Source organism: Piliocolobus tephrosceles, chromosome 1, assembly GCF_002776525.5.
Source record: "Piliocolobus tephrosceles isolate RC106 chromosome 1, ASM277652v3, whole genome shotgun sequence".
In the NCBI taxonomy this organism is placed as follows: domain Eukaryota; kingdom Metazoa; phylum Chordata; class Mammalia; order Primates; family Cercopithecidae; genus Piliocolobus; species Piliocolobus tephrosceles.
Window position 1 is genome coordinate 188,723,713 of NC_045434.1, and position 22,394 is coordinate 188,746,106.

Sequence of the window (22,394 nt, forward strand, 5' to 3'; positions counted from 1 at the left end):
ACTTCCTCTCTCTGGAACATCCTTCCTTCTCTGTCAAGACTGTACCAAATGCCTCTTCCAGGAAACTTCTCTGAATTATTCCTTCCCCTCATCCCTGAAGCTGTGAGCCACTGGCTGGTGGGCCAGGGCCCAGCACAGGGCAGCTGAGGAGAGGGTCAGAGAGGGGACCAGGTCTAAATCCAGTGATACATAGGGTCTCCTCTTGCATTTCAGTTTGCAGCTGGGTAGGACTATTCATGAGTGATGCTTATTAGGCTGTAAGGGAGGTCTTTAGAATTCAAAGCAGCAGACCCCTCCCTGGCTCAACAAGAGCAGTGTAGGTCTAAGGGATGCTGCCTGCCTGGTAGAGCCAGGGTGCATCCCATGTTCTGGCTCCTGGGGCCATCTGCTCTCTCCAGCCACTGTGCCCGGCTTCTCTCCATTTCAGCTCCAGCCTCTCCCACACTGCCCTGGCATCTTCTCCCAGGGAACTCCAGGGGCTTATATGTAATCACATCCTAAACTTATTGAGCACTTCCTGTGTGCCAGACACTGAGATAAGCACTTTGCCTGGTTTATCGGACTTAATCCTCTCAACAGCTCTCTAAGCTGGGTGTGATTATTACCCCCATTTTATTGATGAGGAAGCTGAGATGCAGGAAGGTGAAGTAGCTTGCTATTTAAGTAATGGTGCTGGGCTTTGATTATGAACCCAGAGTCCACCTCCAGAGTCCACTCTCCTAATCCATACCTGTTGTATAACCAGTAACCCACAGCCAGGAGAGGCACAGATGGAATTCAAACCAAGGTCTATGGGATGCCAGAGACATTTTCTGGACCATGACGCCCTGTGTCTCCCTGATCCTGACAGCCCTTGATCCCTACCTCTGAGATCACAGACTGAGCCAGCAGATGCTTGAGACGTCTCTAGGGTTAGAACTACCTCCACGCCTCTTTCCCTGCATTCTGTACTGTGTCTGGGAAAACAGGAGCTTAAACACAAGTGTCAGGCAGGCCCCATGAGTGTGTGATATAACACTGACTTCTGAGGGCTGTTCTGGTTGTATAAAGAGACATCTGTGTAAAAGTTTATTAATCCAGAGAGGCTACACGGAAATGGATCGGTATCTTGAGATGGACACAGGTTGTACATGAACATGAGTGGTTTATTCAAATATGTGGGAGAGTAAGTGTGTTGTATCTGTTGTCATGTGTGTGAATGTAAGAGCTGTGTTCAGATGCATCCTGAGTTTGTCTGTTTTTATATGTGCATGTTTATGTGTATGAGAATGTATGTGTGTGCATATCTCTTGTAAAGGGGAGTATGTGCATGGGTGGATTTGTGCATGTTGAGTGTGAGAGTGTGTTAGTATGCTTGTGTTTCTGTGTAAGACATTTTTGGGTCTTCCAAGTAAGGAGCTTGTCCAGGGCAGAGGGCAGAGGGCAGAGCCCATTCTACCACTTGCCTCTGTGATGTCAGAGGACCTGAACAGATGGCCTCCCCCTGCCCAGGGGCCTCCATGAGGCCTTTGGAGAGTAGTTGGACTTCAGAGATGAGTGAAAGTGAATGGATGAGGCAGGGGCTCTCCTTTCCCACTGTTCCTGATCCTCAAACTGCAAAATGTTCACCAAGCACCATCTTTGGTCCAGTTAGAGGGACCTGTAGAAAACAAAGCCTCAAAGCAGACTCCGTAGCCAGCAAGATAGTCTTGTGACTCACCAACTCTTTCTCCGCTTCTACAGCAGCTAAGAAAGAAGGTGCCAAAGTCAGGCTGACTGGGTGTACATCCCAGCTCCCCTGGTACCATGCTGTGTGAATATGAGCAAGTGACTCACCCTCTCTGAGCCTCAGTTTCCTCTCCTGTCCAATGGGCACAGTATCCACCTCAGGGCTGTTATGAGCATTAAATGAGACAGGATTAAGTGTGAAGTTTGTCATAGAAGTGATCCGTAAGCAATGGTGCTGATGCTGAAGGAGGAAGTGAGGAGGAGGAGGATTCACAGGACACCCTACGGGAACTCAGGTGCACCACACGTTGAGTCCCTGTCTTCTAGTCGCCCTGTTCACCATCCTTTGCAGAAGGTACAAGAATCAGATGGATGATGGTGGTCAGACACCGCTTCCTCAGTTCCTCTTTGGGCCCCCTGTCTAACTTTTCTTGGAAGGAGAGAGGCCATGGGTCTGGAGCCTTGGGAACACTGTGCTTCTTCCAGTAGAATACGAGTTCAGCTGTCTTTTGCCTTAAGAAGAGAGATGGCTGTGAGGTGTGCTGGGGCTGCAGGGCCCTGGACAGGGAGCCAAGCAGGGGAAATAGGGGCTCTGGAGTTCTGTTGTCTAGGGGATTAGTTGATGTGTGGGACATTGCTATGGGCATCCCAAGTAATGTTGGTCCTCAAGGCAATATTTCCCTACCAGACAGCAGGATATAGGGGACTAAGACTCAGCCTTGGGCAGGGGCACCAAAGCCTGACCCAGAGCAGGGCTCCCACCCTGGGGGAGGTTAAGGAGATAACAGGGCTAGTTATGCAGTCTGTTGGGACAGCCCTGGCAAGTGATAGAGTGACTTCCCAGGTGGGCAGCCTCACCGATAGTTATAACCCCCAGCCTCAAGGCAGGACACTCCAGCTGGGTTCAGAGCCTCCTCCTCTTTGAGCTCCTTTGCCAGGATTGGTTCAAGGCTGAGGCCATAGAAGATGACATTCTGTCTGCAGCTGGACAGGGATGTGGGCCAAACATGGCAGCCCTGGCCATAAACTTCCCAAAGCCTGAGGGTCATTCTGCCCCAGACAAACAGAAAACATATCCTACTATAAAAGTTGTCAGGCAGCTGGGTGCGGTGGCTCACGCCTATAATCCCAGCGCTTTGGGAGGCTGAGGCAGGTGGATCACTTGAGGTCAGGAGTTCGAGACCAGCCTAGCTCACATGGTAAATCCCCATCTCTACTAAAAATACAAAAAAAAAAAGAAAAAATTAGCTGGGTGTGGTGGTGCGCGCCTGTAATCCCAGTTACTCGGGAGGCTGAGGCAGGAGACTTGCTTGAACCCGGGAGGTGGAGGTTGCAGTGAGCCAAGATTATGCCACTGCACTCCACCCTGAGCAACAGAGTAAGACTCTGTCTCAAAAAAAAAAAAGTTCTCAGATGAAAAGAAAGGTTTTCTTTCTCTTTGGCCTCTTTGTCCTTCCTTAACATGCTACATTCATCTGGAAGCGATTAGTTTACCTCTTTGGTAAGAATTGATTTTACCACCACAAGTTACTAGCCAATGGGTCATAGAAGACCTTAGGCCAACCCTGCCCCCAGAACAAACAGTTCTTTGCATGTTCCAGTGGGAGACATGTTTGTCAACAAAAACATTTTCATATTAACCTGGAAAGTTCTATGTAAATATCAACTACCCTGGCTATTGTTGTTTTATTTTCGTGATGACTAATACAGAAAGTAAAGCAACTCAGGTTTATCTTATCCCAATACCTCCCAAAATGTGTTTCACAGAACAATTCAGATGTTACTAGGCATTACTGAGAGAAAAGTTCCAAAGTCAGGGCAGTGATTATATAGTCAAATTTTTGGAAATTCTGGATTAAGCAAGGTTAAGCCGGTTTCTCCTGCAGAAACTCAGATCAACTTGTAAGTACTGGTTTCTTCACAAGGAGGGAGTTTCTGTAGTATTTTGTAAAATTACCTGACACACTGAACGTTTTTCTCGTTACATTTATTTCTCAGCCAGTGTATCATGGAACACACCAGAAGACATTTTTCAACCCCATTATGCAATTAATCAAATTTAGCCCCAAATTGCATATTTAGCTATTCTAAGCCTAATTTTAACAGTATTTTGCCATGTTTCACCATAGGGTACCACTGATTTTCCATGTGTTTTTCTGTCTAGATACGTTTGATTATCCCTGTGCTAGGGTGCTGTGGGGGCGTGTCGAGCTGAGCAGGGTCAGAGAGGCAGGTGCTGGAGAGGATCACATAGGCCATAGGATAAAGGACCTGGTGCCAGCCTAATGCTCTTCCTCCAAGGAACCAAGGCTTGCCATAGTCTCCTGAAACAAGGGCAGCACATGTTATTGGTTTGGAAAAAGTGCACTTCCCGCAGAGAGTGACAGGAGAAAGAAGGAGGCAACGTGGCTCACTGCTCCCCTACAATCTTGCTGTATCCCAGACTTTCTCAGGTCCTACCCTAGGAGGCCCTGAAATGTCCCCCTCTACATCCACTCTTCTAGTTCAATATTAAATTCCTTAAAGGCAGGGTCTAGCTCTTCCCCTTTTCCTCTACCCCATTTCCCCAGAGAAATGGCCCCAACTTTTTAAGAGGTTGAAGTCTTTGATGCCGAAGAGATACCTCTTCCCTCTGGGTCAGGATTGCCCAAACTGGCAAATGAAAATACAAGAAACCCAGTTAAATGTGAATTTCAAATAACAAAGTCTTTTTAGTATAAGTATATTCCGAATCTGCCAAGGGATATGCTTATACTATAGAAGGGTTTGTGTTTCTCGAACTGGGAGTCCTGTGTTTTACTTGGCAGCTCTATTCTGGGGCCTATGATGTTTGCTTCTTGGTGGTGCTTCTTTAAAAGAGTCCCAGGTGGAAGAAAGGAAGCCATGGGTTCTGTGGTTAGGAAGCAGCAAGGAGAGTTCTGTTCTGACAGCCTCTCTGTGGCCCCTCTGGTGCAATGATGGATGTATTTGCAGCCCCAGCTAGTCCAGGTTGGAGGAAAGGGGCCAAGGAGAGCTCTGAGTGGCTGTGGGTTGGGCATGCTCTAGGCCTGGCAAGGAGAGGAACTCTGAAGGTACCAAGAGCGTGGACTTCACACTGGGCAAGCAGTGAAACAAACAAAGGTCTTCAATTCTGGGAGATCAAATTACAACATGGCGAAGAGCACAGCCCTTAGATCAAGCAGCTTGGGTTTCAACCCCAGCTTTGATCCCAACCTGCAGTGTAGCCCTGGGTCAGAGTTAGCCCAGCTGTTCCTCAGTTTCCTCCCTGTAAAAAGGAGATATTTGTGCCTCCGTCCCGATAAGATGAAATAGAAGATTACTGAGCAATGTGCCCAGCTCATAGTAAACGCTCAAGCCGTGACTATTATTACTTTCACTACTTCTATTACCTGTGTGACCCTTCGGGTCTCTAAATTCAGCTGTCTCTTTGGTAAAATAAGGTCATCATTACCAACCTAAGGATTAGCTATAAAGACTAAAAATGAATCCCATTTTGATGGGGAAGGGTGGAAGCCATAAATACATAAGCCCTTCCCTACAGCCAGCACAATGCCCACCTGTCCCCAGGGCCACATGGAAGGGAAAAGGAAATTTGATGTAGGTCTCAATATTCAAGTGCCACCTGCCTGTCCCTTCCAGTACCTGCCAGTCACCTCTGTCCAGCACCCTCCCTGGTGCAGCTCACTTGCCCCACAATCCCTTCCCATCCTTGACTCCCATCAAAACTGACCTTTCCTCACTCGCCTTTATCACAGGAGAGGGGTGGTTCCTGAGATATGAATCATATGCCTCACATAAGTACATAACTGAATAAACACTAGTTCAGGGTCAGCAAACCGTGGTCTGTGGGTCAGCTGGCTGTTTTTATAACTAAAGTTTGGTTGGAACACATATTGCCTGTGGCTGCTTTCACACTGCAGGGAAAAAATCAGGTCCCTGTGACAGAAATCGTATAGTCTACAAGGTCAAAATAATTTTCTGTCTGGCCCTGTATGGAAAATGTTTACCAATTCTTACACTAGTTTATTGCTTCGTGTGTGTATGTGTGTAATTCTGATTAATATATAATATATATTTTATTATGTATACATATGGATTTCATTCACTCAACACATTCCGGCTTCAACTGAGCACTCTCTTCCTGCCAGACGTGAAATCAAATGCTAGATATATAAAGAATACAGTAGCGTTCCTGCCCCTCAAGGAGTCCAGAGATGAAAATAGACACCTAAAGAAACAATTACAAGCAGGCTCAGCTCCTGTTTGGAAGCCAGGGTGTTATAAATGGATGAATGAATGAATTACAACATACAACAAAGTGCAGGAATTGAAGCGCAAGGAAACCCCCACATAACTCCTTAGGTGGGGTCCAAAAAAACCCAATCTTGTAAAATGTGGGATTGTGAGATTGCAACATTAACCAAATGAGCAGAGGGAGCCTGCCTATTTCGTGGGCCAGGAGATTCAGGATTCTAAGAGCCAATCTCCAATGACACTGTGACAGTATTTATATTCAATCAAGATGTGTTCTTGCGGGATCTTATGGGTTATACAAGACACCAAGGGTATCAAGGAGGGCTTTACGGAGGAGGTGACATTTAAGTGTGGTTTTGATGGAGTTTGCCAGATGAAGAATTTGGGAGAAAAAGGAGTGCTTGGGGAGTCTGTGGTTTAGAGTAGCAGCGGTAGAGAGGACTAGATGAGAGAAGGCACAAAACATCAACAACAGTCAGATCACAAGGGTGGGGGCTGCCTAGGCCTAAGCTTTAATTTATACTGATGGCAACAGAGAGGTTCTTAAGGTTTTCTTTTTATTTCCTTTTTTAAATTAATCTTTCAAATCATTACATATTCTCTTTAGAGTCACCCAGAAGACCAGAGGTTCTGTGTTTGCCTGTGCCTTGGTGGTAAGGAACTTACTTTTTTTTTTGAAACGGAGTCTCACTCTGTTGCCCAGGCTGGAGTGCAGTGGCCAGATCTTGGCTCACTGCAAGCTCCGCCTCCCAGGTTTATGCCATTCTCGTGCCTCAGCCTCCCAGGTAGCTGGGACTACAGGTGCCCGCCACCTCGCCTGGCTAGTTTTTTTTTTTGTATTTTTTAGTAGAGACGGAGTTTCACCGTGTTAGCCAGGATGGTCTCGATCTCCTGACCTCGTGATCTGCCCGTCTTGGCCTCCCAAAGTGCTAGGATTACAGGCTTGAGCCACCGCGCCCGGCAGAACTTACTTTTATAATGTGGGCTCCTGGCAGGGTCAATAGGGCAGTACCATGGTGAATTTGTCATTCTAAAATGCTGGCTTCAGCATTGCTGGGTACAATGCATTGGAGAGGGCAAGGCCAGCCGTGAGAAGATCAGAGTTGGGTACAGAAGTCCAGGGAAGAGACATGAGGGTCTTCAAATGAGAAGGAAAGTTGTAGGGCTAGTGTGGTTTACGGAGGACAGGAAACTCCAGGAGAGAGGCCAGGTTTGCTACTCTCAAAAGTAAAAACCTAAAAACAAGAAAGGCCCTGGAGATTGAGCAGTTAAAGCTCATAGAGGTAAACCCAGCTGGGCCAGTGGAATAACTTACATGAATAGATTACTGGGAGTTGTTCTCAATCTCAGCTTTTCATTCTCCTGGAGCAGCCCAGGCTCTATTTCTCATATTATGATTCAGTAGGTTTAGGGATAGGGTCTAAGCATCAGTATCTTTATAAAACTTTCCACATGACCATGATGCTGAAGGTTGCAAAATCACAAATGTGAGTAGAGAGAGTAGGCTTATGGCGGAGGGCTTCCGCCTGACAGTGGTTAGGGCAAAGCCCAGCAGGGCGGCGCCTGCTGACTAGTTGTGGGTAGCATCCTCTATCTGATGCCCTGGCACCCTTGCCTCTGTTCGATTGACAGGTAGCAGGAAATATACAGGACCAACCTAGAGGTCAACTTGCCTGGTTGTCACCCCAAATCCTCTCCCTGAGGAGAATGCATGTGAATTCCTTGTGAGAATGTTTCAAGGTACACTAGTCACCATAGACTTCCTGTGGAATGGTCAGTGCAAGAATGGCCTAGTGCAGGCAGAAATGTGAAATCCCAGGCAGTGATGTGAGAACCCGCCTCTGTCCCTGGAGTGAGCTGTGTGGCCTTGGATAAATGCTCCAACATCTCTGGCAACCATGCTTATCTCAACAAGGGATGATAATAGCACCTCTCTCGATACATTGTTGGGAGGATTGAATAAGATCACTAAGTCTCTCAGTAAACTTTTATGAAGGTATTATTATACATCAGGCACTGTTCTGAGAACTGAGAAACAGAATTGAACAAAAAAGACCAAAAAATGCGTGTCCTTATGGAGCTTACACTGTCGCAAGGTGAGACAAATAATAAACAAATGGATGTATCAAGCAAAAATATATATCATATGTAGTATATGATGTATATTAACTTTATATATGACATATATAAAATGTATAATTATATATCTCATGTATAATAAAATATAAATATGTGTCAGTTGAGTGGAGAGGAAATGGAGACAGTAAGTATAGAAAACTCTTTGGGGATGGAAATACATGAAAAGCACTTGACATTAAGGAAAGCACAGAGTAAGTATGCAATGAATTATGTTTAAAAGGCCAAACCGCTAAAAATAAGGGAATTATAAAGATTAAATAAGCTAATATATGATGTAGAAGTGCCTAGCACAGATCCGGGACTCAAAAAAGAGTAGTTCCTATTCCTCCCTCCCCGATCCTGCCCACTGCCCCGAGATCACACACATATGGACACACATACACAGGCATCACCTTCTCTTCTTTCCATGCTGAGGATTGTGGGAAGACTAAATCCTTCTCCCTGAATTCTTCTTCCCAACTAGCCTACCACTTGGTATCAATGGTATGGCCATGGAGATGAAACAAGTTACTTGATGGAAGATAAGAAATCAAAACATATGGAGGGTGCTTGTCCAGAGAGCGTAAATGACTCTTCATTATAATATGGTAACCAAAGTCTCAAATTAAAAATAAAAGAAGGCATGGTGTAGCTTTTGCTGCACTTCAACCACAGAGGAGATTCATTATCATACAGTCACTGAGAATATTATGTTGATTGGCAAGAGTCAGGCTTTGTAGAAGGGACAAAAATTCCCCACAGCTAATCTACAATGGAATTGTTCAATGTCAGGCACCGCTTTAATAATATTGTTCTGGGCTGCGCTGGATGTAAATATCTCCCTCTTCATTTTGTAAGCAATCAAAGGGAAGCTTTATAGATGGGAGAGCATGAACGGTTATAGTGTCTGTGCTAAAAAATACATGGACATTCTAAAAAAGAATCAAAGAACACGGTACCTTAGAAAGGATTGGCTTTGTAGCTTATCTCCAATCTCCTATGTCTGTCCAGCAAGTTGCGCATTAGACACATAACAAAAGACCACACTTTAAATGTTGCCCTTGACGTTATTAAAAAGTATAGGATTGGCAAATCAGACTGGGAAAAAAATCAGGCTATTAAATCTGGACAGTCAGGTAATCTCTCTTCATCTTATTGCAGTGCCTAGAATGATGAAGGGAGTAAGGGGGCTCTTGTTTACTAAGCACCCACTATGTGCTTGGATGCTTTGCCTCTGTCAGAAGCAGTCTCATATTCCAGAGTGCTGAACAATGGAGGCAGAAAGACCAAGGTCCTCAACCCAGCTCTGCGATTTTCTAGTTGTGTGGCCTTGGGCAAGCAAGTGAATGAAGCTCTCTGTGCCTGTTTTTTTTTTTTTTTTTCCACCTGTAAAATGAGGATACTACATATCCCACAAGATAAAGTGCCTAGTATGTTTCAGGTCCTGGACTAAAAGTAAAACAAACTAAAAGTTTATTTCCAGGACCTGAAACATACTTGGCACTCAGGGATAGGTATTATAAGGTGAATTTTAATCTGCACAGCAGCCCTGCGATGAGCTGAATTGTGTCTCCCTAAAAGCTATGTTGAAGACTTAACCCCCAGTACCTGTGAATATGACCTCATTTGGAACAGGGTCTTTGCAGATGATTAAGTTAGGATGAGGTCATTAGGATGTACCCTATCTAATATGAGTGGTGTCCTTATAAAAAGGGGACATTCAGACACAGAAACAAAGCAAGAGAACACCATGTGAAGACAGAGGATTGGAATGACGCATCTGCAAGCCAAGGAACAGCAAAAGTTGCCAGCAAACCACCAGAAACTAGGAAGAGGAAAGGAAGGATTCCTCTACAGGTTTTAAAGAGATCATGGCTCTGCTGACACCTTGATTTTAAACTTCTAGCCTTCATAACTGAGAAAATAAGTTTCTGTTGTTTTCGGCCACCTAGTTTGTGGTGCTTTGTTACAGCAGTCCTAGCAAACAAAAACACCCTTACATGATGAAAAAGTATCCCCATTTTCAGAAGAATTGAAGGCCAGTGAAAGTTTATGGCTCAAGATTGCACAGCCAGATCTGGGATTTGAACCCAGGTCTCTCTGAGCCTAAAGTCTGCCCTTTCTCCATTCACTGTGGGACCTCTCAGGAGTGGAGCTTGGCGTCAAAAAGCAGGTGGGGTTGGAAATGAGCCCCATTCATTACACCCAGGTCCCAATGGAAGCGTCAGGTCAGAGTGGTCTGATTATGAACAGCTCATTAAGTAAAGAGCAGTGAGCGTTTGAGAGTGACTTTTTAAGAAGAATCGACTTTTATTTATAGTGACGTTCCAGTCATTAATTTCGAAGGAAGAAAGCCCAAAGCAGAAGCAAGTTCATTAAAAATTTGACATTAGTAATTTAATTAAATTGGGTCTTGGCATCTCATTGCGGAAAATGAAACGTTAGTTCTACACCGGTTCTCAGCTCATTTCCCCTAGTTGGCTCCCTCCCCTCACCTTCGCTTGCTTTTTTCTCCAAATGTTTACCTGACCTGTCCTTCCCACCCCCAACACTCATAAACACGCACACATCACAGTTACTGCCTCTGCTGTACGCCAGCTGCATGGGATTATGGGAAACGCCAAGTGAACCAGCAGCAGGGCATCATGGGAAATGCCAAGTGAACCAGCAGCAGGGAACTGATCATAGAAGATGCTAAATAAGCCAGGAGCATGGGATCATGGGATACACCAAGTAAGCCAGCTGCAGGAGATCATGGGAAATACCAAGTAAGCCAGTAGTGTGAGATCATGGGAAATGTTAAGTAAGCCAGCAACAGTACATGATCATGGGAAACACCAGGTAAGTCAGCAGCAGATCATGGGAAGTATCAAGTAAGCCAGCAGCATGGGATCATGGGAAATGCCAAGTAAACCAGCAGCAGGGGATCATGGGAAATGCCAAGTAAGCCAGCAGCAAGAGATCATGGAAAGTACCAACTAAGCCAGCAGCATGGTGAAGGGGTGGCCTGCCCCTCCACACCTGTGGGTGCTTCTCGCTAGGTGGAAACGAGAGACTTGAGAAAAGAAATAAAGACACAGAGACAAAGTATAGAGAGAGAAAAGCAGGGCCCCAGGGGGCCAGTGCTGTGCTTTCAGAGGACCCACACTGGCACCGGTCTCTGAGTTCCCTCAGTATTTATTGCCAAAAAGATAAGGGAGTAAATCAGCAGTAAGGCTTACAGATACACGGAGCTGTTACATTTTCCCAGTATCGGGCAGGTGACAGATGTTTTTCTTTTACTGAGATTTAGAGGAATGGTACTGACCTTCAAACCAAGCAGGCCTTGAACATTTATCTAACAAAGCACATTCCTTACAGCCCAGAATCCTTTCAACTTTAATTAGCACAGCAATGTTTCTAGCAAGGACAAGATTGGGGGTAGAGTCACAGATTAACAGCATCTCAAATATAGAGCCGAATGGAGTCTCTTAAACTTACTTCTATCTATAATAACACAGCAACAGGCTAACCTATTTTTTCCCTACACATGGGATCATGGGAAATGCCAAGTACATCAGCAGCAGAGGATCATGGGAAATGCCAAGTAAGGCAGCAGCAGGACAGGAGCATGGGAAACACCAAGTAAGTCAGCAGTAGGGGATCATGGGAAGTACCAAGTAAGCCAACAGCAGGAGATCATGGGAAATGCCAAGTAAGCCAGCAACAGGGAATCATAGGAAATGCCAAGCGGCAGGGGATCATGAGAAATGCCAAGTAAGCCAGCACTGTGGGATCATGGGAAATGCCAAGTAAGCCAGCAGCAGGGGATCATGGGAAATGCCAAGTAAGCCAGCACTGCGGGATCATGGGAAATACCAAGTAATCCAGCAGCAGTACAGGATCATGGGAAACACCAAGTAAGTCAGCAGCAGCAGGAGATCATGGGAAGTACCAAGTAAGCCAACAGCAGGGGATCACAGGAAATGCCAAGTAAGCCAGTAACATGGGATCATGGGAAAATGCCAAGTAAGCCAGCAACATGGGATCATGGGAAACGCCAAGTAAACCAGCAACATGGGATCATAGGGAATGCCAAGTAAACCAGCAGCAGGGGATCATGGGAAATGCCAAGTAAGCCAGCAGTGTGAGATCATGGGAAATACCAAGTAAGCCAGCAACATGGGATCATGGGAAATGCCAAGTAAGCCAGCAGCAGGGGATCATGGGAAATGCCAAGCAAGCCAGCAGCAGTACAGGATCATGGGAAACACCAAGCAAGCCAGCAGCAAGGGAATATGATAAATGCTAAGTAAGCCAGCAACACAGGATCATGGGAAATGCTAAGTAAACTAGCAGTGTGGGATCATGGGAAATGCTAAGCTGGGCCAATGGACAGGGCAATAGAGATAAATCTTTTCATCTAGGTCATCTCGCTTGTCACAGGTAAAGAATGGGCAAGGGAGAGCTCTTCAGTCTTTAAGATTCACTCTCACAAAAGTATAAGCCTCTGAGGGCTGGCCCCAGTGTGCCAAGCACAGAAAGCCCATGATGAATTTTTGTTGCATGAAGGAATTAATACATGAATGAGTAACTCCCCAAATAACTAATTAATGAACATGCACATATGTCCCTACAAGTGCCAGGCCCTGTGCTGGATATACCTGTGAACCAGACCAGGCCCATGCCCTCATGGCCCTGTGGCCCAATGGAATGAGAACATCTGCCATTTTGTGAGTACCTACTATGTTCTGGGCATTGTGCCAGGCGTGCGGCATTTATATTGGTAACCCCCTCAACCACTAAATATTTTTGGCCTCACTCCTTTCTCAGTTGAAGAAACTAAGGCTCAGAGAGTTCATGTGGCTCAAGGTCACACAGAATAAGACACGATGGCACCTGGTTTCACACCCAGATCAGGCTGGTTCCAAAGTCTACCATTACCCTCTACACTGAGCTGTTTCCTCTCAGAAGAGGGACGGGGAGGGGATACCTTTTTTCAGAGGGTTCTGAGATCATCAGGGCTGGTAGAGAGGGTTCTGGAAAGAAGATACAGCAACATTGGCAGGAAGGGGGTATTGCAAGGACTAGGGGAGCCATTTAGAGTCCAGACCTCCCCACTTCCACTTCCCCATCACTGCCACCCCACTCTTTTACTCCGGGCTCCCTCAGCTCCTGGGTTATTTCTGGCCTCAGGGCCTTTGCACATGCTGTTTGCTCTTTTTTGTGTATCTAAGTCTTACTAATCTCCCAGGGTTCTGCAGAGTTGTCACTTCCTCCAGGAAGTGATCTCTGACCTCTCCCCCAGCTGGGTTTGGTTCTCTACCTGTCCCTGTCCCATCATAACACTTAGTATGCCATTAATTGTGCACATCACCCACTGGACGAGACTTAGATTCATTTGTGTTGTACTCACTGTACATCAGGCTCTGTCCTAAGCACTTTGCCTACCTCAACTGGCTTAATTCTTGCAACAATTAATTTGATATAAGGAAGGTGCTGTTGAGCTCCCTATCTTACAAATGAGGAAACCGAAGTGCAAAAAGGTTAAAAGACTTGCTCACGGTCCCACGGGTGGTAAGATGTCAGGCTGGGAAGTGAACCCAAGCACGGTGGCTTCCAAGTCTGCACTTTCCACCATCTGGCTGCATGGCCTCTCAGAGAGAGCCTCAATAAATCATTGCCAGGTGGATTAATGGAGAGGTACGTAAACGGTAGTCTGGGCATGACTAAGACCCCTACTCCTCACCCCGTGGGGGTATCCTAGGATGATAGGAGGTGTTGACCTTTAAGACACAGGCAGTTCCAACTCTGGGGGACAAGGCAGAGGGCAGGGGGAGCTGGGTCAGGTGGAACAGGTCACTGACTTATGGGCACAGAGAAGCTGTGTCCTCCTCCCTCCTTATTGCCAGGTTGTGGTGCTCTTGCATCTTCCCCAAGACTATTTCCTCTGCCTCATGAGAGCACACTTGCAGGTGACCATGATTGCTTGGCTCTGGCCACACACTGTGCATGGTGTTCCCTGGCTCCCAATTTTCCCCCTTTAAACCAGTCAGGCTGATGAGAACCCAGGCTCTTGTCTTCCCACTTCACTGCCTATTCTGCCTAATCCAACCCTTTCAACTCCCCTGAACCTGTGGGGCCAAAGTGCCCCTCTGGCTGCCAGGGTGGATCACACATGAAAGAAAGGACACTGGATTTAATGAGCACCTACTCTTATGCCATGCCTTATGTCCCTTCTATGGTATTTAGTGAGAAGGAGTGTGGAGTCTGAAATCAGGCCAGCCATGCCCAAGAGATTAAAGTGATATTCCTGGGATTGCATCTCTAGTGATCAGGATGGACATAATTCACATCCGTGGCTGCACGTTAAGAAAAGGCAAGAAACCTGGACGTCCAGTTGTAAATCTCATGTGCGAGATTTTGAGTAACCCCTCTCTCTTCTGAGTAACCCATTCTCAGGGAATCCACAGCCTTGAGAAGCAGGCAGATCAGCAGTGGGCAATGCTGTTCACAAAAGAAGAAACCCAAGTGACCTAGGGAGATGCTACTAGAAAACCCGGCAGGGCTCCAGCCCAACTCACAGGCTACCTGTCTCTGTCTGTCTCTCCTCACAGTTCTCCCCAGCCACACATGTGGGAACCCAGGGAGGCTGCCCAATGGCATCCAGCAGGGCTCAACCTTCAACCTCGGTGACAAGGTCCGCTACAGCTGCAACCCTGGCTTCTTCCTGGAGGGCCACGCCGTGCTCACCTGCCACGCTGGCTCTGAGAACAGCGCCACGTGGGACTTCCCCTTGCCTTCCTGCAGAGGTAGGTGGCCAGAGAGGGGTCTGACGGAGTGGGGCAGTGGCTGGAAGGGGATGCTGGAGCTTCCAGTGACATCCAGTCTCAAAGGGGAAAGCTACACCCCAGCAGGGAGGGAGGTGCCCAAGTCCAGACAGCACAGAGGGTCTTCAGGGTCCCCAGGTGTTCTAGGGGTGTTTCAGCCTCACCTGACCTCCTCACCTCAGGTGTGCGCTCCCTCATTTTTTCTCCTGCATCAACAAACTTATATGTAGCCAGTCTTCCCTCACCTCTAGCCCTCCTGTCTCAGAAGAAACATCATTTCTCTTCCTATTGCAGACCCTCTCTCCTCTTGTGGAAGCCAGATCACTTTCCCAACAGCTTTCGTACTGACCTCACTGTAGGAATTATTCTTTTCTCTTTCCTACAAATTGAGCCTCTCTCTCTATTTAATAGTTTCTTCCTCTCAGCCTCCAAATACGCTCAAAATCTCTTTACTCCAACAACCCCCTCCCCTAGAAAAACACCTCTCTTCTATGTGTCAGCCTCCCAGCTAGGATGACCAACTTGTCTATATTTGCGTAGGACCTTCCCACTTTTAGTCCTGAAAGTTCCGCATCCTGGAAACCCTCTCGGTTTCAGGCAACAGAGACATTTGTCACCCTACTCCCAGCCTATTCCTTACACAATCTTTTTTTTTTTTCCTCTTTCTTTTCTTTTCTTTTCTTTTTTCTTTTTCTTTTTCTTTTTTTTTTTTTTTTTTTTTTTTTATTTGAGACAGGATCTTCCTGTGTCCTCCATGCTGGAGTGCAGTGACATAATCATGGCCCACTGCAGCCTCAAACTCCTGGGATCAAGCGATCCTCCCGGCTTAGCCTCTGGAGTTGCGGGAACCACAGGCATGTATTACCATGCCCGGCTAATTTTTGTTGTTGTTGTTGTTGTTGTTTTTCGTGGAGACAGAGTCTCTCTATGTTGCCCAGGCTGGTCTTGAACTCCTGAGCTCAAATAATCCTCAGGCCTTGGCATCCCAAAGTGCTGAGATTATAGGCATAAGCCACCATACCTGGCACATGATCATTTTTAAAAGCTTAGGAAATACAGAAGGAAATAAAGAAGAAAGAAAATTTACCTGTTTTAACCATGATTTTAATGTATTTCCTTTCCATCTTCTTCCAATACATATTGCACATAAGCATATATTACAAATATGTACGTAAATTGAGATTATGATGCATGCAGACAATTTTTAGCCACCTTTGAAAAACAACCACATCACACTGTAAGATTTCCCATGCCATCTACACAGCCCAGCATCTTGAAAGCTCCATCCAGTCCGGTCCCTCCTTTTCCCTTCTCATTTGCTCCTCTGCAGACTGGCCTTTGCCCTCAGTATTTGCATCATTTTGCCAAATCAGATGGGAATTGTTTTGGCTCTTATATTTCTTGACCTCTTAAGAAACCTTTGCACTATTGACCACTCTTTTCTTCTAGTAACGCTCATCTCTAAATTCCATGGATCCTGAACATCCATATATCAGTCTAGGAGGAACATTTCCAGGAGTTGAGAAGTCATTGGAATAAGTAGGTCCTCCTTAGTTCAAGTTTTATTTTTCTTTTGGAGGAAGGTTTTCTGTAATTACTATAAAAGGCTAGCTCCAGGGATAAGCAACTCCGTCTTCCTGCCACATGCACACACTTTTTGTTATTGACACCAAGGATAAAAATTACATGGCGTGTATACCTATTTCCCTTCTTCCCACTCCCATGGCGGACATAATTGGTCATTGCACCCTTTCTGCTTGAGTCCAGACACAGCTGTGAATTCCCTCCCAATAGGCAAGCCACAGCCAATCAATCTGAGTTGCCACTTGACTTCACCTTTGTTTACCTCTCCTCAACCAAAAGAATGGGCCTTGGCCATGTTGAGCCTTCTTGGTGGAGGGCAAGGGAACTAGAGTTCCCTTTCCTGATTTCCTAAGTCCCATCTTCCCAGGCTCCATTCCTAACTCAGGGCCTGCCTCTTTCCATGATTGACTTCAGGAATTACCAAACCAATCAGGTGAGACCTTGGCCCCTACACACAGGTGTGTGGCCTAACCACAGCCTGAAAGCTGCTGTATCTGCCCTTTCTTATAGCATCCTTACCCACCCCCTGCCTTGAGGAAGTTACAGTTAACATTCTGATCTTCCAATGAGGGTGTCAGAGTTGTGAAATGACGATAGAACTGACATATGATAGTAAATAAAATCAAGTGTCTAAGTTATGAAATATAAACTGCAGTTCTTTTTCTTTTTGCAGCACTGTAAATGTCATGCTATTTTGTTCAAGATAAAATCCAAAAACAAATGTAATCCAATTATCGGATGCAGTGGGGGTATCACTCTGCTTAGTGAAGTATAATTTGCAGCAATATCCCATGCTAATATGGTGGAAAGCTACTAACCCTCCTAGTATCTCCAGGAATCTGTCAGCTTTATCTTCCTCTGAACCTTGAACTCACTACTATGTCTCCCTTCCCCTGATTCTGCTCTGCCAACTTAGGTTGGGAACTGGGTCCATTTTTCTTGGATCCCCCACTTCTCCAAAATACGAAATACAAGCCAACAAGCAAAAACACCAATAAAGGTGTCTGCATGTAGTTCAGGCTTTATGGAAGCTGTGGCAATGCAAGGAGCTTACGTCTTAGCAATGCAGATGACTTAAAATGAAAGTATGAGCAACCAGGAGCCTCACAGTCTTTTGGCCCCTCCTCCCGGGAAGCTTCTCCCTGGCTTCTGTCTTGGCAGACTCCAGGTTCCCCTGTAATGTGCATTGTACCCTCTCTTCTTTCTCCAGCCTCTTCCACCTTGGTGCCACCTGCACCTTGAGTGCATTTCAGAATTTCCATCAACTTCTTAGGCACAAGAGCCTGATTTCCTCTTGGTTTTGTCATCTCCTTGCAGTCTAATGTCTCGCCTCCTCATCCAAGCTGTTTAGGTATAGGGTAGTATTTTCCTGAACAAAGAGAACTCTCATTCTATAAGAAACTCTGGGGCTGAATGTTAACATATCTTTTTGTTACCCCATCAGCCAGAGATAAGTGATGATGAGGGGCACCTCATGGAGGTCTTCTGCCTCTTGGAGGACTTCTAGGTCTGACCAAGGCTCACAACCCAGTATCTTTGTGTCCAGGCCCAGCAGGCAGCAAGGGCTGGCCTTTCTGTGGGAAGGAGCAGGGTGGAGAGATACCACTCTTCTAGCATTCACACCACACAGAAATTCATGGGCCTGGGCGGAGGTGGCATGTCTTTTGGTGGCACGACTCTCTGAAGTCTTCCAGTTCTTTTTTCGTCTTCTGAAATGATGATGATTCTTTCCCTCCTTCTCCTTCACTGACTTTCCACCCTCCTTCCTTAAATACTGGAGGGCCAAGCGTGGCTTCTTCTCTGGGGACTTCTTCCATCTCTTGGAATTTCTCATCTACTATGTTGCTGTAATTGTTACTAGGGGGCAACTCTCCAATCCCCACCTCCAACCCCATTCTCTGTCCTGAGCTTCAGGCCCGCGTGGATAGTGAACTGTGCTGAAGTTCTCAGCTTGTGTTTCAAACTTGGCCCATGAAAACCTCACTCTTCATGCTTTCCCCAAACCTGCTCTTTTTGCTGTCTTCTCCAGCTCAGTGGAGAGTGTCCCCGCCAACAGTGGCCAAGCCGGACCCCTCAGGGCATCTTACACGCTTGCTTTTCTTGCTGTTCACATCGCTTCATTGGCCCCCATGTCCCTCTGCACCAGCCCACTCCCTCCACATCTCTGTCGCTCTTCAGATGGTGGTCCAGGCTCTCTTGTCTCTCACTTGCCTCACTGAAGGTTGACCCTCTGTAGGCAGGTGTGCCCCTGTTCTCTCCTGCTCGCACCAGCCCATTCCTACCTGTATTGCTAGGGAGAACTTTCTAAGGCACAGATCTGACAAAACTAAGTGGCTCAGTCACTTAGTGGCTCTTCATCACTGACAGGGTCTAGTTCAGATTCCTTAGCATGGAGCACAAGACTCTTCCAGAAAAAGTCCCACCCCAATCTTTCTAGTCTGTCTCTTAGACTTATTTTAAGTAGCTTCCACTTTAGCCACACCAGAGAATGCTCCCTTCCAAACGCCCTAGGGAAGCCAGCTGAGGATGTCAAGTCCTGCTTCCAGAAGGGCTTCCACCCCCCTGCTGGCTGAGGGGACTGAGATGTGGTTCTGCTCAAAGGCTGGGAGAGAATAAAATAGCTCTCCTACTCTCAGACACCCTAGGGCCTCCCCCTACCCCCAGCCACCTCCCTACTTTCAGGTTCATCTCTCTATTCTAATTCCCACAGGCTACAAGAATATCCTAAGAAATATCCTCAATAATGTCAGTGATTTTACGAAAGTGATTTCCCAAACTGTTCTTCCTTAGGAGGCCAAGCTAAACAGGAACAAAGAGCACCTACCATGCACCCATCCTGTGCCAGCAGCAGTGGTCATGCCAGAGTGAACGGGTTCATACTTGGGAAGCATTAAAAGCCTTTTGGCCTTTCTTCCTCTCATGTAGAACTCTCAAGAGCTGGCATCTGCGAGCGGATAAACCTCATCCACTGGGCAGTGGTCCGTAAATATTTGCTGAATGAAAGGCTGTCTGGATGGGTCTAATTCACCATCAGAATCGTGCTGGCATACAAGCCCGAAAGGGAAATTACTAGCCTGGGTTACCCCACCTGCCCAGTAGCTCTGAATGACAATCTCTTTAAGTCCAAAGCTTCCCAGAGCAGACTGGAGAGTCGTGTGTGTCTGTTTTATCTAGGAAATGTCATGTGCCCAGCTGGAGGGTGGACTTGGTCTAGGGACACAGCACAAACTAGGAATGGGGGGAATAGAGAATAGCTGGGAATAGGGGGGAGCAGGTGTGAGGCCAACCCCCAAGGAGGCCCATCCCAAAGATCCTGACCCATCAGGACTTGGTCCAGCTGACAGAGGGAAGGAGGTGGGGCCTGTGACCTCCCTTCACTTTGTGTCGCACCGGGCACATTTTCAAAGGCAGAGGTCCCTGGGAGGGGCTGAGCTTTGTGTCATCTCTTTGATCCACAAGAAGGAAGACCATGTGGATTTCAGCAACAGGCCTCTGACTTGTGAGGGCCATTGGCCCTGGATCAAAGAAGGCTATATGGGGAAGCAACGGAGTTCGTATGCGCTGGGGGCTGAGAGGCAGGTAGTAGGCAGAAAGCTGGCCAGAGCAAGAAGTGCTTGGCCTCTGAGGTTCAAGCCAAACACGGCAGGCTGTAGCCATACCTGGGGAAGAGGGAATATGGTCTGCAGAAGCTTGGACTGCAAGTGCTGAGCTGTATTCCAAATTTTCTGGCCCCAGGGGAAGAAGCCTGCAGAACATAAAACAGAAGCAGTGGTGTCAGGTATGGACAGTACATAGAGACAGACTGGCCTGGGTTCAGCCCTAGCTAAGCCAGCCCCTAGCTGTGTGGTTGCCAGAGTGCTGCTAAACCCCTCTGAGTTTTAAAGGTGGGACACAAGTAGCAGCCTTACAGGGCAGATTGCATCCTCATTCATTCACTTGGCTACTCAACAACTTTCTCTTGAGTGCCTGTTATGAGCCAGCCAGTCACTAATTCAATTATCATGTATTGACTGCCTATTAAGTGCAAAATATTGTTCTAGGTTCAGAATTGCAATGATGAACAAGTCAGACCAAATTCCATGATCTCTTGGAGTTTATGTTCTAGCAACCAGGAGGAAGAAAACAGATACACAAACCAAATAAACAAATTTCAGGTGGTAGTAGGAGCTATGAGGAAATAAAGTCTTAGCCAGTGATGAGGAAGGCTACTTTAGACGGAGCAGTCAGGAGAGGCCTCTCTGGGGAGGTGGCCTCTGAAATGAGTCCTGAATGACAAGAAGGATCCTGTTGTGTGAAGACCTGGAAAATGGCATTCCTGGCAAAGGCAGCAGCAAGTGCAAAGGCCCTGAGGTGGGGGAAAGTACTGGACACGCTAGAGGAACAGAAAACAGGCCCCTGTGGCAAAAGTAGAGTGAGGGGTGGGTGGAGAGGGCAGGGATGGGGTGAAGCAGGGTAAGAAGTTAGAGGCCGAGGCGGGTGGATCACGAGGTCAGGAGTTTGAGACCAGCCTGACCAACATCGTGAAACCTCGTCTCTACTAAAAATTAAAAAATTAGCTGGGCATGGTGGCACGTGCCTGTAATCCCAGCTACTCAGGAGGCTGAGGCAGGAGAATCTCTTGAACCCAGGAGGTGGAGGTTGCAGTGAGCTGAGATCATACCACTGCAACAGAGCGAGACTCCATCCCTCAAAAAAAAAAAAAAAAAAAAAAGGTATAGGCTTGGTTCTGAGTCCAGGAGGCAACCAGGGGAGAGTTTTAAGCAGAGGTATAGTTCAATTTAACTTAATTTTTTAAAAAGATCATGCTGGATACTAGCGGAGCAAGAGGCACAATAAGAAGACCAGTTAGGCAGCAGCTATTATGGGCAACCAGGCTGGAGATGCTGCATCTTGGTTGAGGGTGGCCGGAGTAGAGGTGGAGGGACATGCATAGATTGGGGCTGTGCTTTGGGGGTACAGCCAACAGACCTTAGGGATGGATTGGATGACTGATAGAATAAAGGATCAAAGTTGACTCCTAGGCTTTTTCTGGAGGGCTGGTGGGTGGGGATGCCAGTGACCAAGATGGAGATGACTGGCACAGAGGGCAGGAAGTGTGTGCCCTAAAGGGAAGCAAGACAGCTCACTTTGTCCGGGTCAAGTTTGAGATACCTGTGAGACATCCAAATGGGGGCATTAATTCTGCATCTGGGAGGAGTCCTAAGCTAGAAAGGTATCTGGGAGTGGCATAAGAGGGCAACACTGGGCCGGGCATGGTGGCTCATGTCTGTAATCTCAGCACTTTGGGAGGCCAAGGCGGGCGGATCACGAAGTCAGGAGATCGAGACCATTCTGGCTAACACGGTGAAACCCTGTCTCTACTAAAAATACAAAAAATTATCTGGGTGTGGTGACACCTATAGTCCCAGCCTATAGTCCCAGCTACTCAGGAGGCTGAGGCAGGAGAATGGCATGAACCCGGGCGGTGGAGCTTGCAGTGAGCCGAGATCACACCACTGCATTCCAGCCTGGGCAACAGAGCAAGACGCCATCTAAAAAAAAAAAGGGGGGGGGGGGCAACACTGTAGATAGCAAAGAGGGTCTGGGCACTGCATGCTGGACACCATTGTGTTGATCAAATTTAACAACACGGAGAAGACACTAAACACTATGCACCTTGAGTGATTCTGAGCACTGGGGCCTCAGCAGGGACCACAGCTACCCAAGGCCACTCTTTACTATAGGATACCTCTGCTACTGCTGGGATCACTAGCCTTCCATCACCTTTGCAATTACTGTTACTATACCAGAACATTTCACAACATGGGCTCTGGAGGCCAGTCACCTGGATTCAAATCCTGGCCTTGCCACTTACACCCACTGGCTGAGTGGCTTTGGACAAGTTACTCAACCTCTCTATGCCCCAGTTTTCTCATTTGTAAG

General features: G+C 46.9%; 1 protein-coding gene across 1 annotated transcript in view; it reads left to right on the top strand.

The window, feature by feature from the left end:
* Nucleotides 1-22,394, top strand: part of CSMD2 (CUB and Sushi multiple domains 2) — a 655,333-nt gene that overhangs the window by 214,317 nt on the left and 418,622 nt on the right. Inside the window, exon 4 of the mRNA XM_023232269.1 lies at nucleotides 14,676-14,870. Coding sequence (XP_023088037.1) covers nucleotides 14,676-14,870 — 195 coding nt within the window. The remainder of the gene's footprint in view (nucleotides 1-14,675; nucleotides 14,871-22,394) is intronic.